This window comes from Vidua chalybeata, chromosome 6, assembly GCF_026979565.1.
Source record: "Vidua chalybeata isolate OUT-0048 chromosome 6, bVidCha1 merged haplotype, whole genome shotgun sequence".
NCBI classification, from domain to species: Eukaryota; Metazoa; Chordata; class Aves; order Passeriformes; family Viduidae; genus Vidua; species Vidua chalybeata.
In genome coordinates, this window is record NC_071535.1 from 21,892,278 (window position 1) to 21,911,108 (window position 18,831).

The 18,831-nt window shown below is 43.8% G+C and overlaps 2 protein-coding genes across 7 annotated transcripts in view; one reads left to right on the forward strand and one right to left on the reverse strand.

Moving 5' to 3' along the window:
* SAMD15 (sterile alpha motif domain containing 15) lies at positions 1-2,776 on the reverse strand. Its single transcript, XM_053945020.1, has 4 exons — positions 2,609-2,776; positions 2,364-2,462; positions 1,341-1,400; positions 1-403 (listed from the first exon to the last, which is right to left on the reverse strand). Exons 1-4 carry the CDS (start codon positions 2,774-2,776, stop codon positions 137-139), a joined length of 594 nt encoding a protein of 197 aa, XP_053800995.1. The 3' UTR covers positions 1-136.
* Positions 2,765-18,831, forward strand: part of TMED8 (transmembrane p24 trafficking protein family member 8) — a 26,135-nt gene continuing 10,068 nt past the window's right edge. For 5 of the 6 annotated variants that reach the window (XM_053946692.1, XM_053946697.1, XM_053946694.1 and 2 more), the window contains exons 1-6: positions 2,821-3,152; positions 4,177-4,255; positions 6,835-6,964; positions 7,874-8,012; positions 8,281-8,580; positions 9,712-9,840. In XM_053946692.1, coding sequence (XP_053802667.1) covers positions 3,074-3,152; positions 4,177-4,255; positions 6,835-6,964; positions 7,874-8,012; positions 8,281-8,580; positions 9,712-9,840 — 856 coding nt within the window. In that variant the 5' untranslated portion in view covers positions 2,821-3,073. Of the gene's footprint in view, positions 3,153-4,176; positions 4,256-6,834; positions 6,965-7,873; positions 8,013-8,280; positions 8,581-9,711; positions 9,841-18,831 lie in introns of all 6 variants that reach the window. The other variant, XM_053946695.1, reaches the window with a different exon arrangement.

Below are 18,831 nucleotides of genomic sequence, written 5' to 3' on the forward strand. Positions count from 1 at the left end.
TGGCAGTGCAATGCACAATTTTTTGTAATTGTGAAAAGGTGGAACTGTACCTCCTTGAATAATCTGCAAGGTAATAAGGGTACAGTCTGCTGTGGCTGCTGGGCTTCTTACAAAGGCAGAAGTGCAGTATGAGTCTCTAATTCTGCCTCTGCATGTCCTGTGATGCAGGGAGAGCATCCACTCCCACCATGGTCTGGGATTCTTGCAAAGAAGGAACTGTAGTATAGGGCTCCAGTCCTGCTTTTTGGATAAACTGTGAGAAAGTGAGGGCATCTGCTTTCTCTCCTGTTGGTGCCTTTCTCTCTAGGAAGAGACCCATATTGTCTCTGTATGGGAGGGCAATGGATCTGCTGAAGAGAGGCTCCTCAATCCCTAGCAACTCTCGCACGTGTCGTGAAATTTCCTGAAATATAAGATGAAACACCAGAAATTCTCATTTCTCAAACCAAGACAATAGAGCAACAGCTAAAACCATCCATTCCATGTCAGAGCAGCAGGAAAAAGAAGTGATATTCTGAATTTTGGTACAGTTTGATGCTTGAAGTTGCAACATAAGGGCGATCTGAATCCATAAGCTCCATGTGACACTGTAAAAGCAGTGCATATCACCTTCTCTCCAGATTTACTGTCAGGGATGGCATCATATCTGGTCTCTTAGTGGCATAAATATAGCTTTCATCCTTGCACTTCAAGGACAAACAAGTTATGGATAAATGAACTGCAGTCTCTTCTGCTTAATGCAAAATCATCGCTGTTTGTTCAATTATAATGCAAATTACAATCTACACAAAGGTGTAAAAATAATTAGCAAAAAATCATGTTGTTCATTTAGAAAATGATGAGTGTATGGTTGTCTGAGCCAGCTGGACCTGGAACTGTGACTGGGCAGAGCCTTACCATTGTTTTTGAAGCAACTTCTGAGAATTTAACTATCTGATTTGATTGAAGCTTCAAAATACAATTTGCAAGGTTTTACTGATCATTCACAGTATTTGCTCAAAACCTTCCCCCAACTTCAGCTTGACTCTGAATACTTTTTGTGATAACAAAAGAACTCCAGACTCTTATCTTGAGTGCTTTTGATATTTAAAATACCAGTGCAGTGGGATTAAAACCAGCAGTAACATCACTTGTCCAAGCTGCATAGCTTCAGCATAATTAGCTGTGTAGTTCTCTACCAAACTACCATTTCCCCTAAACTGCAGTTTCCATCTCACTGAGCTGATGCTATCACTCTTATTTCTATAGTAACTGTATCAGTTTCGACTGCTCACAGCCTTTCCTTTATATTTCTTGCTGGGAAATTGCACTTTTAACTTTTCACCTGCTCTAGTAGACACTTCCTGAAAGGGCCACATCCTGAAAGGGCCACATCCTGCAGAGCTCTGCATACTTGGATTCTGTCAGAATAAAGTTAAAACACAAATAACTGGCAGGATAGGGCATGACCTTTGAGAACATCTAGCTTCCACTGAAGTCTGTGAGATGTTCCAAATTTACTTGCAAGCTTTGGAAAACATTACTGAGACAGTCTCACTTCCTTGTGGCAGTGTCCTGGCTGGCTGTTGCTTATCTAGAGGAATTTCAGTTCCTACAAGAGGAAGAATGGGTTACAGTTGATATGTCTAACCCATGGCCTAGTGTTACTCAGCAGTTGAACTAACACCATACATAATCCCTATATCCCAATACAAAGGTGAGGCTTACAAAGCTTATAAAATTCTTCCACTTTTGTAAAACACAAATTACTATAGTCTCTATCTGCTTGTACCAGAAATATTTGTGAAGGTTTGCTGTCTGAAAAGCTTAGTGTTAAATTGATGCTTTTCTGTCAAAACAACAGGCAAAGTCATGGCACTAGTTAATATTTTTGGTGGCATATTTAGTTTCAAACAAAGAGTTAAGATTGTGCAGCCAGACAGAACTGTGGTGAAATTGCATTTTGGTATTGTAGAATAAAATAAACAGTGTTAATGCTTTAATCACTGGAGCATAGAGCTTCTTCTTTCTTCTTGGTTTGTACTTCTACCTGAGCCTTCTGCTGAAAGCAACTTCAAATTGTGAAGCAAAACAGATTATTTGGCTCTGTAAATGCAGTCCCTCTGTGGTTTCCACTAGGGGAGGGAAAGAGGGTAATGAAATTTAAGTAAATTTGTTGATTTCCTGAATTTTTAGGAAGCTTTGGAAGGCCAGACTGTAGCACCGAAATTCAGCCTTAACTATCAGTGTTTGTTAAAGAAAATATATAGCTTTGAAAGGAAAAAGACCAATTACATGTTCATAAAATGGGGAAGAGACAGAGCTCCTGTTTGTGTCCAGCAAAGCGTAAAAGAAGGAAATAAAAACGAGTGGCCCTTTTGCACCTGCATGTGGCCGAAGTCCGTGACGCCCATGGCGGGCAGGCTGGAGCAGTTCGCGTGGATGAGGCGGCGGCCGGTGACGCCGTTGGCCCTGAAGCATTCCTGGGCAGGGAAGCGGAGAGAAAGGCGGCTCGCCCTCTGCCGCTGCCGCCCCCCTGCCGCTCTCACACGCTCACACGCACACCGAGTTCAGGGCCACCGGCCCGGCCGGCGCCGGGGCTTTCCCGCCCGGACCGGCAGCCCCGCACCTCGTACTGGGGGAAGCCGAGCTGCGCCACCCACTCAGCCACATCCTCGGCGCTCCAGGTCAGGAAGGGGCAGACGGACCGCGGTCCCCCCGCGCCCTCGGGCTCAGGCTGCGGCCCTTCCGCCCCTCCACTCCCCGCGGGAGCCAGGCGCGGCTGCATCGGCTCCATCCCCGATCACCACGGCAACGCGTCTCCCCGGGACCCTGTTACCTTGGCAACCATCACTTCCTGGAGGTGCGCCCCCTTCTCCCTTCCGCCACTCCCTCCCTGCTGTCAGCCTGCAACGCCGCCCGCGCCCCGCGGCTCTGCAGAACTAAATGTCGATTGGCTGCGTTGTCGAGAGGGGAGGCTGAGGGATGAGCACCGAGGCGCCACCATCTCCCTGCGGCCCGGCTCACACGCACTCGCTCGGGTGTTTCCGCCTCCCCCGCTCGGGTGTTTCCGGCCGCCCGCCGAGCCGTGCCCATGTCGGACGCGCTCTCCGCCACCGCCGGCTGCCGCTCCGAGCCCCCGGGCGGCGGCACCGCGCCCCGGGGCCCCGCAGGTACGGGCTGGGCAGGGCAGGGGGCAGCCCGGCGGCGCGTGTTTAGCGTTGGCCTTACGGGGAGAGTTTCCTTTACGTGGTGGGCTTGCTCGTCTCTGCCGGAGAGGCCGTGCTTGCGGGAGGCGGCTCCCTGCGGTGGCGGCGCGGTGCCCGCTGCGGCCGGCAGCGCCCCGAGTGCCGCCCGCGGGGCCGGCTGTGCCGGGGCTGAGCGGAGAGGGGCGGGCCGCGGTCTCTGCGCCACCACCTGCTCACTTGCCGCTCGGGCGCAAGAGTTGCTCCCGGTGCAGCGGGCAGAGCGAGGATTGATGGAGCCTTGTGCTTTCCCAGGGGAGAGAGGCCCCGTCTAGCCGGGAGCTGGACTGTGCCGTGGGCTGCGTGTCCCTGGGCTGGAGCTGTCCCCTTCCCGCCCTGGCTCTTGGGAATGGCCAGCGGCTCCGAGGGGTATCAGCAACCTGCGGAAGCTGGAACTCGTCCGTGCCCCGTTCACTGCCTGAACGCGATCGGAGAGCAGGGCTGGGAAGCACGCTCCGCACCCGTATGGGCACAGAGCTTTCCCTGAGTTCAGGAGACTCGGGGAAGACCAGGAGCCATCTTTACAGAAGGTGCTTTTAGCACTGACCTAGGAATTTCCATCTCGTCAGTGCCCTTTGTGAACTGCTGCATGATTGCTTTTTCCAGGGCTTTGTCAGCTCAGCTTTACATGATGAAATTTGGCCTTGTTCTGTCCTTCTAAAGCTAGAATTAGTAGTTCCTGAACGAACTGTGCTTCTCAGAATGGCTTTACACCAAAAACATGCGAAGGTTTTTGTTCTCCCTTTCCTAGGGTTGGGGCCATTAAAAATCTTGGTTTCATAAGGTTCTAGATACAGCTCATAACATGAAAAACTGGTTGGCACAGGTCTTTGTTCCACAGCTGTGTGACCTTGTCACTGTTTGAGTGCTGGCTGCAGGTTTTTTCCTGTCGGTGTATTATAAACACCAAGGTTTATTTCACCTTCTTTTCCTATATTCTGTTTGTTGTTAGAAAATGAAGACTCAGCCCAAAAGACAGAGCCTGCAGATCAGCTAGTTGATTCTATGGAGTCCAGTACTTCACCGAGCGGGTAGGAAAACCTTTTTGTGTGTTGTGGCCCACATGCATGACAGTCTGTTTCACTCCTGTGACCTCTTCTGTATGGCAGTTTGTTCTGTGCAGGTAAAAAGAAGGGACTGAATTGTCTGCTTTGGGACAGTATATACAGAGTCAGTACGGGAGGGCCTATTTTTACAGGCTTTAAGGTTATTTTAAAGCTTGTGAAATTTAGTTAATGGCTCAGCTATTCAAATCACAGAGTCATTCAGCTTGAAAGGAGCCCCGTGTGGTTTTATAATCCATTATAAGAGCTAGGACATTTTCAGGGGGAAATTTTCTATATCCTATCTGGAGGATACTTTAATAATTGAGCATGCCTGCTGTCTGTAAATCTGGTGGAAGCTGTACAAGAAAATATCTTTTACTATTTTCTTGACAATGTTTTGGCTTTTTTCTTCATTGTTTGTTTTCTCTGTCTCTCCATTAATCCTGCTGATCAACCCTGTTATCAGACGTTTGGCTTGTTGGTACCGGCTGGGCATGTGTTGTTTGTGGCCAAGTAATTTAATTGGCTATAAGCACTAATACTGTGCAGTCCAATTTCATTTGCCATTATACATTTGTTGCACAGGATACAATTTCAGAAATGTGTGAGTTAATTCCAGTAGGTAAACCACAGCTTCATCAAAAAAATGCAAAAATCCAGGAAAAAAAACTCCTCACATCAAACTACCCTTCTTACCAAAACAGCAGTTTGATGCTGCTGACATCTCTATCAGACTTTCTGACTATAAATGAGTTCTTCCATCTTTTCATTATAATCTCTAATTTTCCTTAAAGACATTAATACAGACCATAAGCAAAATAGCCAAAGTAGATGAGGGACACTTGTGGACATTACCTATTAAATTTGTCTTAATTTAGATCTTCTTTGAAAGGGATGGAGACGGTCCAAAAGGTTTGTGTGAGAAGGAATCAACTGAACTCTGTCTTTGTAAGTCTGTCTGTAAAGCTTGTGTAGCTCTTCCTAATCTTTCAGTGAGACTCTTAGGTATCAATGGTATCTAAAGGAAAAAATTCCCAACCTTTAAGCTCCTGTGTTGATGGAGAGCTTTTTGAGCAGATGTGTGCTCCTATGGTAGCAAATGACCAAATAGCCCATCTAGGTGTGCTCATGCACCTGCTAAACTGAAATGCAAATAGGCTGGAAAATGATAGCATAGAAGTCCAAGAATTCTTCCTTTAAAAAACTGTTCCCACCAAGTATCCTTCTTATCTTGCCCATCTACTGCCATTTTGTGAACCTGCTATTCATCTCATTTTAGTTGTTCTTACAGACCTTCTGGTCTATCATGCCAATTCTAGGAAAGGAAATCACACTGTTGAGAGAATATAAGTAAAAAATGGCATTGTTTCTAGATAAATTCTATAGTACCATAGGAGTAGCAATTTGAAAACAAAAGCCATATTTGCCCTGTTCAAGTCTTCTCTGTGGATGCAGAATGTGTCTTTATTGAGCTGTGTATATTTTATTTTATTTTTAATTATTTCAAACTATACTCATAGTCTGCTTCCTTGCTAATGAGAATATTTCTCATTTCTGAAAGGAGACATTTGAAGAAATGCATTTTTTTCCCATTAATGCTGTGTTCTCATGTTTCTGATCCTTTAGAACAAGGCAGTTGACATTGGTTTTATAGTGCTGTGAGAAGGTTTTGATTTTCAAAAGTGCAAACATTTCTATTCTTATTTAATGCTAGGTTGCTTCTCATAGAAGTTTCACATATGTAATGAGAGCATTACAGAGGACACTCTTCTGGCATCTGAGTTCATTTGGGATTATAAGTCTACCTATAGACAATATGCAGCAATTTTTAAAATGTATAATATTTTATAATTTAGAAGAAAACCCTCAACAGAAAATAAATGCCAGAGAAATTTCCTTTCTTGCCCATTCTTTTTCTGCTATGTTCCATTCTTATTGTTTCAGCATGTCCATTTTCTTTTGTTACAATGCAGTACTTGGACCTCTTTGCTTGAGTTATTGTACTGCCCATTGTATGTCTTACTGCTTGCTTATGTGTGGGGTTTATTTGGATATGGCAGAGAGACACTTGGGTGCTCCCTGTACCTGTTGGAATTGCTAGTAGGAAAGGCATAATGGGCCACTTCAATAGATGGCATTCTCAGGATGGCTGTCACAGTTCTGAATTCTTTCACCCATTGACCTCTGAGGCAGTATGCAGATGCCATGAAGTAGCTGGCGTAAAAGTTGTCCTTTCTTGGGCAGAAAAGCTGCTACTGATGTCTGTCCTTAGTATAATGTTGGTGAGCCAGCATGCTGTGGGGCGAGGGCAGTGAATTTCTGCCATCTAAAGGACGGTAAATATGGAGTATCCCACAGAAGCTGCTCCCCCGGCTCACATGGAAAGTAATCATGAGGACATGGCAGGACTGCGGTGGGCAGGGGTTCTTTGTCCAGTTGGCAGGTGCTGGCCACAGAAGCTTGTTCCTTCTGTTCATTTGAATTTGAGTTCCAGAGCAGTGATTCCTCTGCTGGCTGTGCCCCGGGTGCAAGTGCTGAATTGTACTGCTCTCTTCCTCCAAAAGGTCACCGGCTGGGGCACACCTGAGGGCAGACTCAACAGAGCATTCCAAGGAAGAAATTGGCACTCTGGGGAACCAGAAAGTGGCTGTACTAGAAGAGAAGCTGCCTGACCAAATCCAGTCTCTCAAAAAGGTAGATGGATGTTTCTTATGCCTGAGAATGAAGATAGAAGTGCAGCAACAGTTCTCCCACTCTACTACTATGCTTTCCACTGTAGGACTGAGGCTCTAAGGGTTGTGTTAAGATAAAAGTAGTATTAACATAGATTCAGTTACATTTTTTCCTGTACATTAGTGAGAGATAAATATTATCAGTCTAATTTGCAAAATCCCACTTGTGTCTTCAGCTAGTCTTTGCTTCCTTGCTCACTGAGGCTTCAAGGTAATTGTCACCTTCTGCTCTTGTCTGGTGCTTCTGGAAATTCCATTCTTGTGTATTTATGGAAGAGGGAACTGAAATGCCTTGTTTCTTCTTGTAAGCAGCAAATTTGTTTGCCCTACAGCTAGAGTCAGGGAAACCTGTGCAAGTGACACCGAGTTCAGCACCTGTGACTTTGCATATACGAGAAGAGAGCGAACCAGATGGACTTGTAACTAGGATGTAGCAATTGTAGTTTGATTGTGGCTGTAGTCTAGATGCACACAGGGCTGAAAGGCTCTCCCTAGAGAGATTGTGTGTTGGGAATTTTTTTCCAAGAATACTCGGCTAAATCTATAAGGCTGTTGCTTTGTTGAGGAGTGACAATTAACTCTGATGCAAATGCAAAAATGTGCCTGCCCAGAACTCCCTGGGAGACCAAGGGGAGTGAAATTTGTGACACTGATGCAGCATTTGACTTCAAAGTTCATGATTTTGGTGCAGTGGGGAGAAACAAATGCTGAGAGGTGTCTCAGAGCTAGCCTATGCTAATAATAGAAGCTTCTGCAGGTCTGACTTGGTTTCCTAAAGATGCCTGAGTTACTAATGAGTTGTTTCAAATCTAGGCAGAGACTTTTTAACCAGGGTAGTCTTTGTGATAAGTTTCTTATGTGCTTTGTGCAGGAAGCTGTTCGATTAACCAACTACCATGTACCTCAGGGAGTAGGGGATATAGTCATGATTCAGTCAGATCACACTGGTGCTGTGGATATCCTTTCAGCTGAGCTGGAGACTGCAGACCTCCTTGGGGAGCAGAGAAAAGGTGAGTCCTGAAGGCAGAATTCTTGTTTGGGTAATTTTTTAAGTGCCTGCCCTGGCTAGAAGACCAGAGACTGTCCTGGAGATACTTCTAATTCCTGCTGGAATTAGAAGGGCTCCTGGCTAGTGAGTGGAAAAACTTCACATCTGGGACTTTTGGGAGCAGGCCCCAGAATGCAGGCCCCTTACCAGAAATAGCTTCACTGTTTTCAGGTACTAGTTTGTCAGTACTGAAAAGTCATGTTAGCCTGTGAACTTTTCCCTTGTCTCAGCTCAGCCTCCACCTCTGGCTGCACCCACCATGTGGACCACTGAGAAGATGAAGGAATTCAAAGCCAAGATGGGAAAGGAGAAGAATGGCCGGATGGTGGTGAAGCGAGGCGAGGTGGTGACAGTGCGTGTGCCAACCCATCCTGACGGGAAATGCATTTGCTGGGAGTTTGCTACGGATGACTACGACATTGGCTTTGGAGTCTATTTTGACTGGACCACAGTTACTAGCACTGCCATTACTGTTCAGGTCAGTGAATCCAGTGATGAGGAGGATGAAGAGGAGGACGAGGAAATTGAAGGTTAGTGCAGATCTTATAAAGGTTAATTTGTGTTGCCATGCTGCTAAGAGTATCTGTCAGATGCTACAATTTCCATCTACTTTTAGTCAGCCCCTTTGCTATCTCTGCAGCCTGTTGGGTTCTTGGTTAGAGTGATAAGAAAGCATTTGGCCCTTCCTGCTTCAGCATATGTCAATGCCTGTCCTCTCCAAGAACATTCTTAAAATTGAACACATGGAAAAATAAAATCAGAATTCACTCAGTCAACTTCTAGATGATAAAAAGATTAAAGTCTGAAATTTTAACCTGACTGTTTTTATTAGATTCTCAGACTGAGAAATTTCTGGTGGTGAGTGGAGGCAAGAAAATTTTGTTTTGGAGTGTTGGTTTTTTTTTTGGTTGGTTTTTATTTTTTTTTTTTTTTTGTTCAGGTTATTTTGTTTTGTTTTTTTTTTTTTTGTTTGTTTTGTTTTTGCTGGTTTTTTGGGGGGGTTGGTGGTTGTTGTTGTTTGTTGGGGGAGAAGGATTTCTTGTTTTTGGTTTTTTGTTTTCTTTTTTTCCCCCAGTAAGCTCCTTCTGAGTGTATTTGAAATGTTTGCAACCTGTATCGCTGTACTTGAGAAACACACAGTAATGTTGCCTGTTCTGTGGCTTCAGTGTATGTGTGACCAGTGTAGCTGGGAGGTTCATGTCTGAATTTTGCAGGCCCTGTAAGCAGGGGTAGGTTCCTTTATGAGGAATTCTCTTGGAGAAGTGAATTGAGGACAGAGACAATATGAGGTAACAGCTAAGAGCTTTCCTGCCTCTCTTTGCTTCAAGTCTATATCACAAGACTGCTTTTGCATGTATAAAAGCAGTGAGGTGTCTAAAAGGTAAGCTAAAAAAGAGAGGAGACTGGGTGGTGGGCTAGTAGATACTGTCCTATCAGTATTCTCAAGAGAACTGGTTCTTGATATGACCTTTTTTATGATAAGGAAGGCTGGACTTTGTGGGAATTATTTGCAGGAAGGTCAGAGGAGATGCTCTGGGTAATGCTATCACCATTAGCCTTCCATAGAGCTGCATGTCTGTGTGGCATTCTGGTCTTGTTGGTCTTTTTCTGGATCATGCAGTGGTTCTGGCCTACTTACTTGTCTCCTCTCTCCCATTCAGGACTGTCCCCTGTAGGTGATGTGGAACGGGGTTCCAAAAGCTATCTGCGGAACCGCTATGGAGAGATCCTGCCTGTGTACCGCAGGAACAGCCATCGGGAGGTGCAGGCAGGCAGCCACGAGTACCCGGGTGAGGGCATCTACCTGCTGAAGTTTGATAACTCGTACTCTCTGCTCCGCAATAAGACTCTGTTCTTTCATGTCTACTACACTAGCTGAAGAAGAGGCAAGGGGCAAGGATGGCAGGCAGGTAATGGTGAGGGTAGCAGGCTGCCACCCAGCCCTGGTACTGCCTGACGGGCACTGCTGTGTGATAGAACCACGGCGCAATTCTGCCAGCTCTTCTTTGGACATGAACTGGTTTCTCCCCGCACCCTTCTTCCCCACTGTCTCAGGGGAGAAAGGTAGTTGTGACTGCCTGGTTGTTCCCAGGCAGCTGCTCTTTCTCTAAAACTTTGGGAGGTCAGCTCCATGCAGGCATTGGGCTGGGCCTTCAAGTCACAGCATTTGGGCAATTGCCCAGAAGTCACGTTCAGGTGGTTGTGGTTCTGATCTGTTGTGCTGGTACAAAATGAAGTGAAAATAATGTTACTGTTTTGTGAATAACTTTTCCAACTCTCCTGCTGCATCTGCATCACTAGAGGGCAGCTGTTCGCTTCAGTGAGCCAGAAGCACAGCTGGCTTGTCACTTAGCCAGGGTAACCCCATCACCTACCATCGCTACAGTCACCAGCAGTCAGTGCTTCCTTCACTCACACGAGTGGCTGGCAGTGCTGCTGGCCAGCAGCAGCCCATGCTACAGTGGCTTGGCAGTGCTACAGTTTGTCAGTGCAGTTTGTCAGCTGCTACTGCTGTTGCAAAGGTATTGTTGGGAAGTTCCTTGGCATATTTTGGTGACTAGTGATGGTATCACCTTCTGCTTAAGTAGTGGCTGAATTGAACAAGGAGAAGTTAATCCATCAGAGATGAATTTAAAAACATGTTTATTTGTAACTGTTGTTTATTTTAATACTTTTAACTTGAAATTGTTCTCTTTTCTAAGAATACTGCTGTATTTACATTTTGATACCTCTTTGCAGAGACACAAAATGACTTTCCATGGTAATACTAGAGAAGTTCTGAGTTTTATTTTTAAATCGTCCAGGTAAAGCACCTCTACTTGGTCCATTCCTTCTATTGACAGGAAATGATGGACAGAATTATTTGGGGTAGTTAAAGCCAAAGATTTTGCCCTTGTAGAAGGGCTGCATATTTCCTATTAAGGGTATATTTTAATGCTGTACAATTTGTTCTATATTCATGCTTACTTTTAGCTATCTCTGCTTACTAATTCACTGCTCCAGAGCACTTAGTAGGTCAAAATGGTAAGAGAGGAAGCAGTCAGTCTACACTAGAGCAGCCCAAGCTGGGAGCAGGAGGAGTGGAAATTGGAAGAGCACTGCTTGGAGCACAGTGGCTTTCTGGGGGAGTGGGCAAGGAGCAGAGTTCTTGCTGCTTTGGGCCCTGAGAAGGGGAGAAAACAGTCCCCTTTCTCAAAAGAGAGAGTGTGTTCTCCAGGGTGGGGGAGAACTGCAAAGCTGCTTTATTCAAGCAGGTCGAGCACAGGGAGACAGAACAGTAGGGCTTGGTGTCTATCTGAGCAAGATGCTCTCTCAGTTAGCAGCTTGGAGAGGGCTAGTCCTTCCTTTAACCTCTCATGGATGAAATGAAGAACCATCCTGTGGCCTTTCTACAGCACTTGAATCAGGCCTGAGAATTTTAGGTAAGGTGTTTGGGTTTTTTTTCATCCTTTGGGAAAAAAAAAAAACAAAAAAAAACCAAAAAAACCACTTGATCATCTATCAAGTTCCTAGATATTGCTGATGGAGTGACACACTTCACTTCTAACAGAGAAGTAGTAGTATGTTTGCTGATATAAAACATCAATTTAACAACATTTCCTAGTTGATGTATTGTGTATAGACTAGGGAATGAGAGGCTGGAGAGCAGCACTGCAGAAAGGGACCAGAGGATCCTGGTTGATGGAAAGTTGAACATGAGCCAGGCAGTGCCCTGGCAGCCAGGGGTGCATCAGGCACAGCATGGCCAGCCAGGCAAGGGAAGGGATTGTCCTGCTCTGCTCTGCACTGAGGCAGCCTCACCTCGAGTGCTGGGGACAGTTTTCAGCACCACAATATTAAAAAGGCATTAAGCCATTAAAGACCATCCAAAGGAGGGCCACAAGGATGATGAAGGATCGGAGGGGAAGCCATGTGAGAAGCAGCTTAGGTCACTTGGTCTGTTCAGGCTGGAGAAGAAGAGACTGAGGGGAGACCTCACTGCAGTTACAACTTCCTCATGAGGGGCAGGCACTGATCTCTTCAATCTTGTGACCAGTGACAGGACTCAAGGAAATGGCATGAAGCTGAGTCAGGGGAGGTTTAGGTTGGGTATAAGGAAAAAGTTTTTCACCCAGCTGGTGATTGAGCACTGGAACAGGCTCCCCAGGGAAGTGATCACAGCACCAAGCCTGACAGAGTTCAAGGAGTGTTTGGACAACACTCTCAGGCACATGTTCTGATTGTTGGGGTGTCCTGAGACAGGAGCTGGACTCAATGATCATGATGGGCCTCTTCCAACTCAACATACTCTATGATTCTATGAACCTTTTATACCAAGTCACTGGAAAACACCTTAAAACTATTTATGATCACACAGAAAACACTATGGGCTGATGCTAGAAGAAAAGTTGCACATGAAATACAGAAGTTGGTCATGTCCCACAGTAATAAGATCAGCCACATACATGCGTGGTCAAAGCCAGGGTTCTTCAGGCTGTTCTGCAGCCTCTGGGAAACTTGGTGGTGTTGAAACTCAGTGGTGAAGTTCTGCAGGACTGTTGAAGGAAATAAAAATAGGAATTTCATTTTTCTTAGAGGTTTCACTAGGTTGTTCCTTACATTATTTTTTACATTATTAATTAGGAAAAATACTTTTGTTCATCACTCAGTGCTTGTCAGGGAAGTGTTTTTGTAAAAGTGGGTACAAGCTTAAGTCAGTCTGTGAACTCCAAATTGTCCAATTTCCAAGTTTATGGAATTTCACTTAGATCCATTACCTAAAAGACTGCATCAGGTAGAATCTTACAGTAGAGGATTAGACTAATAATTTTCTTCAAACAGATGATGTAGGAAGTAAAAGATACCAACAACAGAGGAATTGCAAGTTTAGTAAATGCTTTAACAACACAAGCCAGTCTCTGAAAATAAAGTCAGTGCTGGAATGAACTGTCCCAAAGTGTCAGGAGATGGGACTATACTTTTTTTCCAGCTTCAGTGGGTCTTATGAGAAAGAGGGAAAAGGGTCTATATCCTTACAAATTATGGTCTGTCCATCTGATACACACTATAATTCATATATCCATCTGATACACACAATAATTCACATTCAGACAGAAATCTCAGAAATTCTCAAAAATCTCCAGGCTCTTCAGGCCTTTAGACTCACAAAAGTGTTTAAATAACTGGTTTTAAGAAATGAGATTTTTTTTCATGGGCTGTTTTATAAAAGAAACAAACATTTTGTTGAAAGTTTGAAATTGTCATTGCTAATAATATCTGAATTATTGAAACCTCTAGAAACACTCTAAACACAGTAACAGTTTCATTATATTTTGCACAAATATTCATACCCATATGGTAAAGTAATTCCTTAAAAAGCTGATAACCAAATCCAGCAGTAGCAGTTGAGTATTATGAAAACACTTCTGCAGCTCTGGCCACCTGAGTTACTCATGACCTTCTGCAATTGACAATATCCTTTTATAACAGCTTCTGGTTTTAAGGCTATTTGAGTTTAAAAAGCAAATAGCAAGCAAATACATTTGGGGATTTTACTCCCCCATCCTTTTAAAAGTATTGGTTTGTGAATAATGAAAGTTACTGACTAAAAATGTAACAAAGAGATTCATGAAGCATCATTCAGATGGCAGGCATCAGTCATGTCAGTCAGCTCACACACATATGGTATGAAATACTTGGACAGACAAGGCCTGTAAAGCAGGGCTGTGCCAGGGGCATCAGAAATGATGGTGACGTGGCTGCAGCGTGCGACGGCCCCCGTACTTACAGAGTACAGCACACGTGTGCCTCGTGAAGCACTGCATGCAGCAGTAACTGGAACGTGCCCAGTTCTCCCCACATGTTCTAAAGGCTCTTCTCATCCTGCACTCAGGTCAGTGCTGTGATCCAGGTGTAACCCATCTCCTGCACACACAGCAACACAGGTACAGCACCCCAGCACGTGTAACCTGTCTCCCACACACCCCTGCAGGTACAGCAACCTGGCCTAGCTGAAGGTGTCCCTGCCCACGGGAAAGCAGTTGGAACTCAATGATATCCAAGGTCCTCTTCCAGCCCAAACCATTCTATGATTTTATGAGTAAAAGTGACAACAGTTTAACAAGATATGATGGCAATGTATATTTAACTGTTCACTGCATAGACGACAGGGTCAGACAAAACTGTCAGGGAGACCCTCTTATGAGTCATGAAGTTCAGAAAGGACCCCCTTATTTTTTAAACTCCCTTTTTGAGGGGAATTTAGGGGTGTCTGGATCCAGCCTTAGTCCCAGACTTGGCCAGCAGTTTACATCTAAAAGATTATGTGCACAGTCAATCCTATATCTCACTTAGCTGAGATTTCAAAGTTTTGTATGCTATTAAGCACTTTGTGAGAACTCGTGAGCAAGGAATCTCTCAGCCTCAAGAAGTTAACCCTAAGAGGCATCCCTAGTTGAATGGAGATCCTGGGGCACAGCCAGGAGACAGCCATGTTACCATGCAGGAGAGAGTAACAGGGCCTGGGCTGTCCACTAGAGTAAGATGATTGACTTACTGTCATATTTCCATACAGGCTGGATTTTGGGTTTCCTTGTGCCCAACTGACCCTAAGCTGTTGAGCAAGACTTATGGCCCTTAACCATTGTGTTCTTACCTGTCTTCTCAGAGTCCAGCTTAAGCCAGATACAGTCCTTCCACCCACCACTGGTGGCTGGCTATTGCTCAAGCAGAAGTGGGAGGGGAGAGCACACTGTCACCAGAGGCACTAAACAGAAGAAGATGGAATAGACCCTTCAGTCTAATCACAATGTCAGCATTGCCCCACTCAATGATTGCTGTTGGTCCTTGGCTGTGAGATCTGCAGAACCCTGTGTGTGTGTGCACTGGTTAACATATGATGTGCTATTTGGTACCTACTTCAGTTTCTAGTTAGGATTTATTTATCTTGAAGGGAATTCTGACCTGTATGTACATGAGATATTCCAGAATTATTGATCCTCAGCTGCATAGCTTGTTGCATGGTAGTGGGTTATCTCAATTTAAAACTATACTGTGGTTTTGATCACAAAACCTGCCTTACAACCAGTTTTGACCACTTGCTGAGACATAGATAGTATGTCCCAGTTTTCAAGCCATTAGTTTATGGTTTTTGTTAAGATAAATGGCACTGTAGATGGCAAACCTATTGTTCAGTTCTTGCTTTCTGAAGTATGGACCAATCTTTAATAAGGCTCGGGTCACTCTTTTGGAACTGTGCCCATCTACCTGGTCTCACTGACTTAAGCCCAAAAGCAGCATTGAATGGGGAATGTCGTCCCAAAGAGTACGTGCCCAGCCTGCAAATGCAGCCTGCCCACAGACAGGCCTGCTGCAGTGAAAGTGCAAGTAGGCCTGAAAGTATTTGCTGTGTGTTGAAAGTATTTGGTGTGTGTTGTTTCACTGCTTGAGTTTCCCTGAAGTATCTGGTGTCTTTTATGAACACAAGATAGTTTTAGGAATATTTAATCTTCGGGAAAGCTTCACTGTTGTACAGAATAAGTTTTCTTTTTGTTTATTATCTTATATTTCCACATTATACAAGTATGTTGTTTCTCAGGTATTCAACTAGCATTCATTATAAAAGTGACAACTTCTTTTTGGAAGGATACAGTTTTTATTAGTTTTCTGATAAGTCAAATAGCTTGGCTATGTGGCTAGTGATTAACAGCAGCCATTCCTGTTCAATATCAAATCCATAGTTGTTTCAAAGAAATAATCTTATTTCACATGTGTAATTTTTTCCGTTTGGTATATTTCCTGGATTTGTATTCAATCTTGCTAGCTGGCTTAGGCAGTTATGGAAACCCTTCCTATTTAAATAGAGATCTTTGGAATTAGACCTTGGGTCAAGAAAGAAAAATAACGTTTAAATGCAGTTGCACTTCAGAGAGGGAAATTAATCATCAGGAAAGCAAAATTTTTTGTTTCTGTGGAAGGAAGATTTCAAATAGGTTTTTAATATATATATTTCCTTTCCTTCTAAATTGTCTCTAGAAATCAGAAAGCTAAATCAAGGAAGAAGCTTCTTTTGCATTTTGGGTTTGCTTTTGTGAAAGCACAAAATTCTTTTCCATTTTGTTTTGAATATAATTTAGATCTAAATAAAATTTACATGTTCAGTCAGAGATATATCCTGTAGCAAAGGACTTGTATAAAATTACCTTGGATAAGTGTTTAGTTATAATAATGGTACTAATCTGGCATTTTTTATGTCAGAGAAGGTAGTAAGCTCTCCATTGTTCCCTCATTTTTGCTTTAGGTGTAATGTAGCAGCAGGAGTTTAAAAATGTATGTGTTTTATTGAGAACAGAGAGTTAAAATTGCTTAAATCAAGGACCACTGCTGGTACTGCTTACATTTACTCAGACCCTTTGGAGGCCTGTAATACACATTCTCAGGAAAGGTCGTTGGTGTCAGACACAGGCTTGTAGCAAATTCATGCTCGGGACCCATTTAATATGCACAGACAGGTAAGATGAAAATGTGTTAAGAGGAAGAGCTTAGTTACCTGACTTCAGGTGCTAAGAAAGTCAAGTTACTATGCACTGAGTCTAGAAGGCAGCCACATGCCTTTCTTCGTGGCTCTACCCTGTCAGCTGATCTCCTTGTACCTGTGTGTGCATGTAACCTCCATCTATGGCCTGCAGTGGGACACTTATTGTGGAGCTGGACGTGGTGAGGTGAATTTGAGGTAAACCTCATTACAGGTCTAGCTGCTGAAAGATTTTGTTGTTCTTGTGGGGAATTAGGGTAGAGAATGAATCCCTAAATGAGTTCACTTTCATCCCCACTGCTTATACTCTTCCTTCTTGTTTCACTACCCCTGTTAAAGCCACTCTACAGAGGATTTATCACAAGGTGCCTTAGGAACAAACAGCATGTCTGAGATGAGAACCATAGGTGTCATTAACACAAGAGATTTCTTCTTATTTCTTGCCCATTTGGGTAGGGGGTGGTGCTTGCTAAGGTCAAGCAGGACGAGCCCCTCTAGGCTGTTCCTGAAGATCTAACCTGTTCATAGACTGCCTTGTTGCTGTAAGATGAGTAGTACAATGGCATTTGAATTTCCTGGTGCCATACATTCTTTGCCTTCATATGCTGCTGTCAGATGTCTAGGAACACCAGAGGACTAATCCTTTTGATATGCTGACACTAAACCCAAGGACCAGAGGAACACTAGATGGACACAGAAGAGTGTTTCTTATGGCCATTCATAATTTTCTCCAAAAAGAGTGTTGAAATCCAGAGCTGTGAGTGCTGTGTGTTAATGCATATTGAGTGTGGATGAGAGACCAATGCACCAAGTTTTTTGTTTAGGGTTTCTTTTATATCTACAAGTGTAAAAGAAAAAACATTTTCTCCTTTTCTCATATCTGGGAAAATATTGGATGTGAAAAGATCATGTAGATGAATGAGAATTTCACAACTGGCAGCATGAAAAACTGGGAACTGATTGTGTTAAATACATTGCTAATTAGACTGTGAAAGACAGAAGTTTAGCAGGAGTCAAAAGGCATTTTATCTAAAGAAGTTGATTTGCAGTAAATACCAATTAAATGAAGTTTTAAAAGCTACATAAAACAGCAGAGTTCAAATGTATATTACAAGGAGGAGAGTTGACACTGTTGAGCAGGACGGGAACAGAGAACTTCAGACCAGAAGGTTAAGAAAATGAACTCTCCTTTATTTCAAATGTACCGCTCTATATATCGAGAACATCGAGAAGACTAATTTCATTGGTCTTAGAGTAAAAACATGTCACACCATTGGTGTGCAGTGAATGATGCACAGTGGCAGAACATATCTATAAACAATGTGAATAACAAGATAGATTAGAGAATTATTTACATTCTTTCTCAACTGCTTCCCAGGCTCTTGCCTGGTTAGAAAACCTTTCTCTCTGACTGAGCTGAGAATACCCACAGAGAGTGTTCTGGGGGGACAGTCCACATTTGCCTGGAGAGAGACTCTGGCTACTTATTCCAAAACTGTGGTGCTGTTGCAGCTGAAGGTGCATCAGGCCAGGTGGATGGTGGATCTGAGTCCCCTTGGCTTTCCTGAGTTCCATTCTGGATTTTACATGTTGCTTTCTCAGAATCATCATACATTAAATGCAACCTTTATTGGGAAGGGAGAGAGGAAGGATTTTCTGATCCATCAGTGAGGGTTATCTGTTTTAAACCCATCTGGATTGGTGAGTCAAGTCCCTCGGGCAAGAAGCAGGATGCCAGCCACAAAATTCAGAGCTAAGGAGAGAGACCTTGCCAAGTAATGACCTTGACGTTTAGGTTCCATGTTTGGAAATGATAAATAGCTGGAGATGGCTTCCCTGCAACCTCCAAGATGCCCTGGGAACAGTCCTCCTCAGAGGGAAGCAGGCTGCTTTCCACTCACAGCTTCAAGCCATTAGCACAGGCTTTCAATGGGGAGCACCTTGTAGCTGGTCATACCTTTTTCAGAGCTACGTTCTTGTGAACTGTGATGGTTGTTTGTCAGTCCTTACCTATGTGATGTGAATATTTTTGATGTCCTGTGATTTCAAAATTGCGTTCTCAGTGCCAAATGTTTGCTTTCCATGTCCTCGCCAAGAGGTGAGTTTTAAATAGAAAAGAGGGTATTTTAACAAAATGTGTCACTGAACTCTTTCTGAAGGGCACGTATGAAGGCTATATTCATAGTGTGCTTGCATTCCTTCTACAATTGGTTTGTATTGTTTATATTTGATGTGTTGTGGTTAATTTGTAATAATATATTGGAACTTA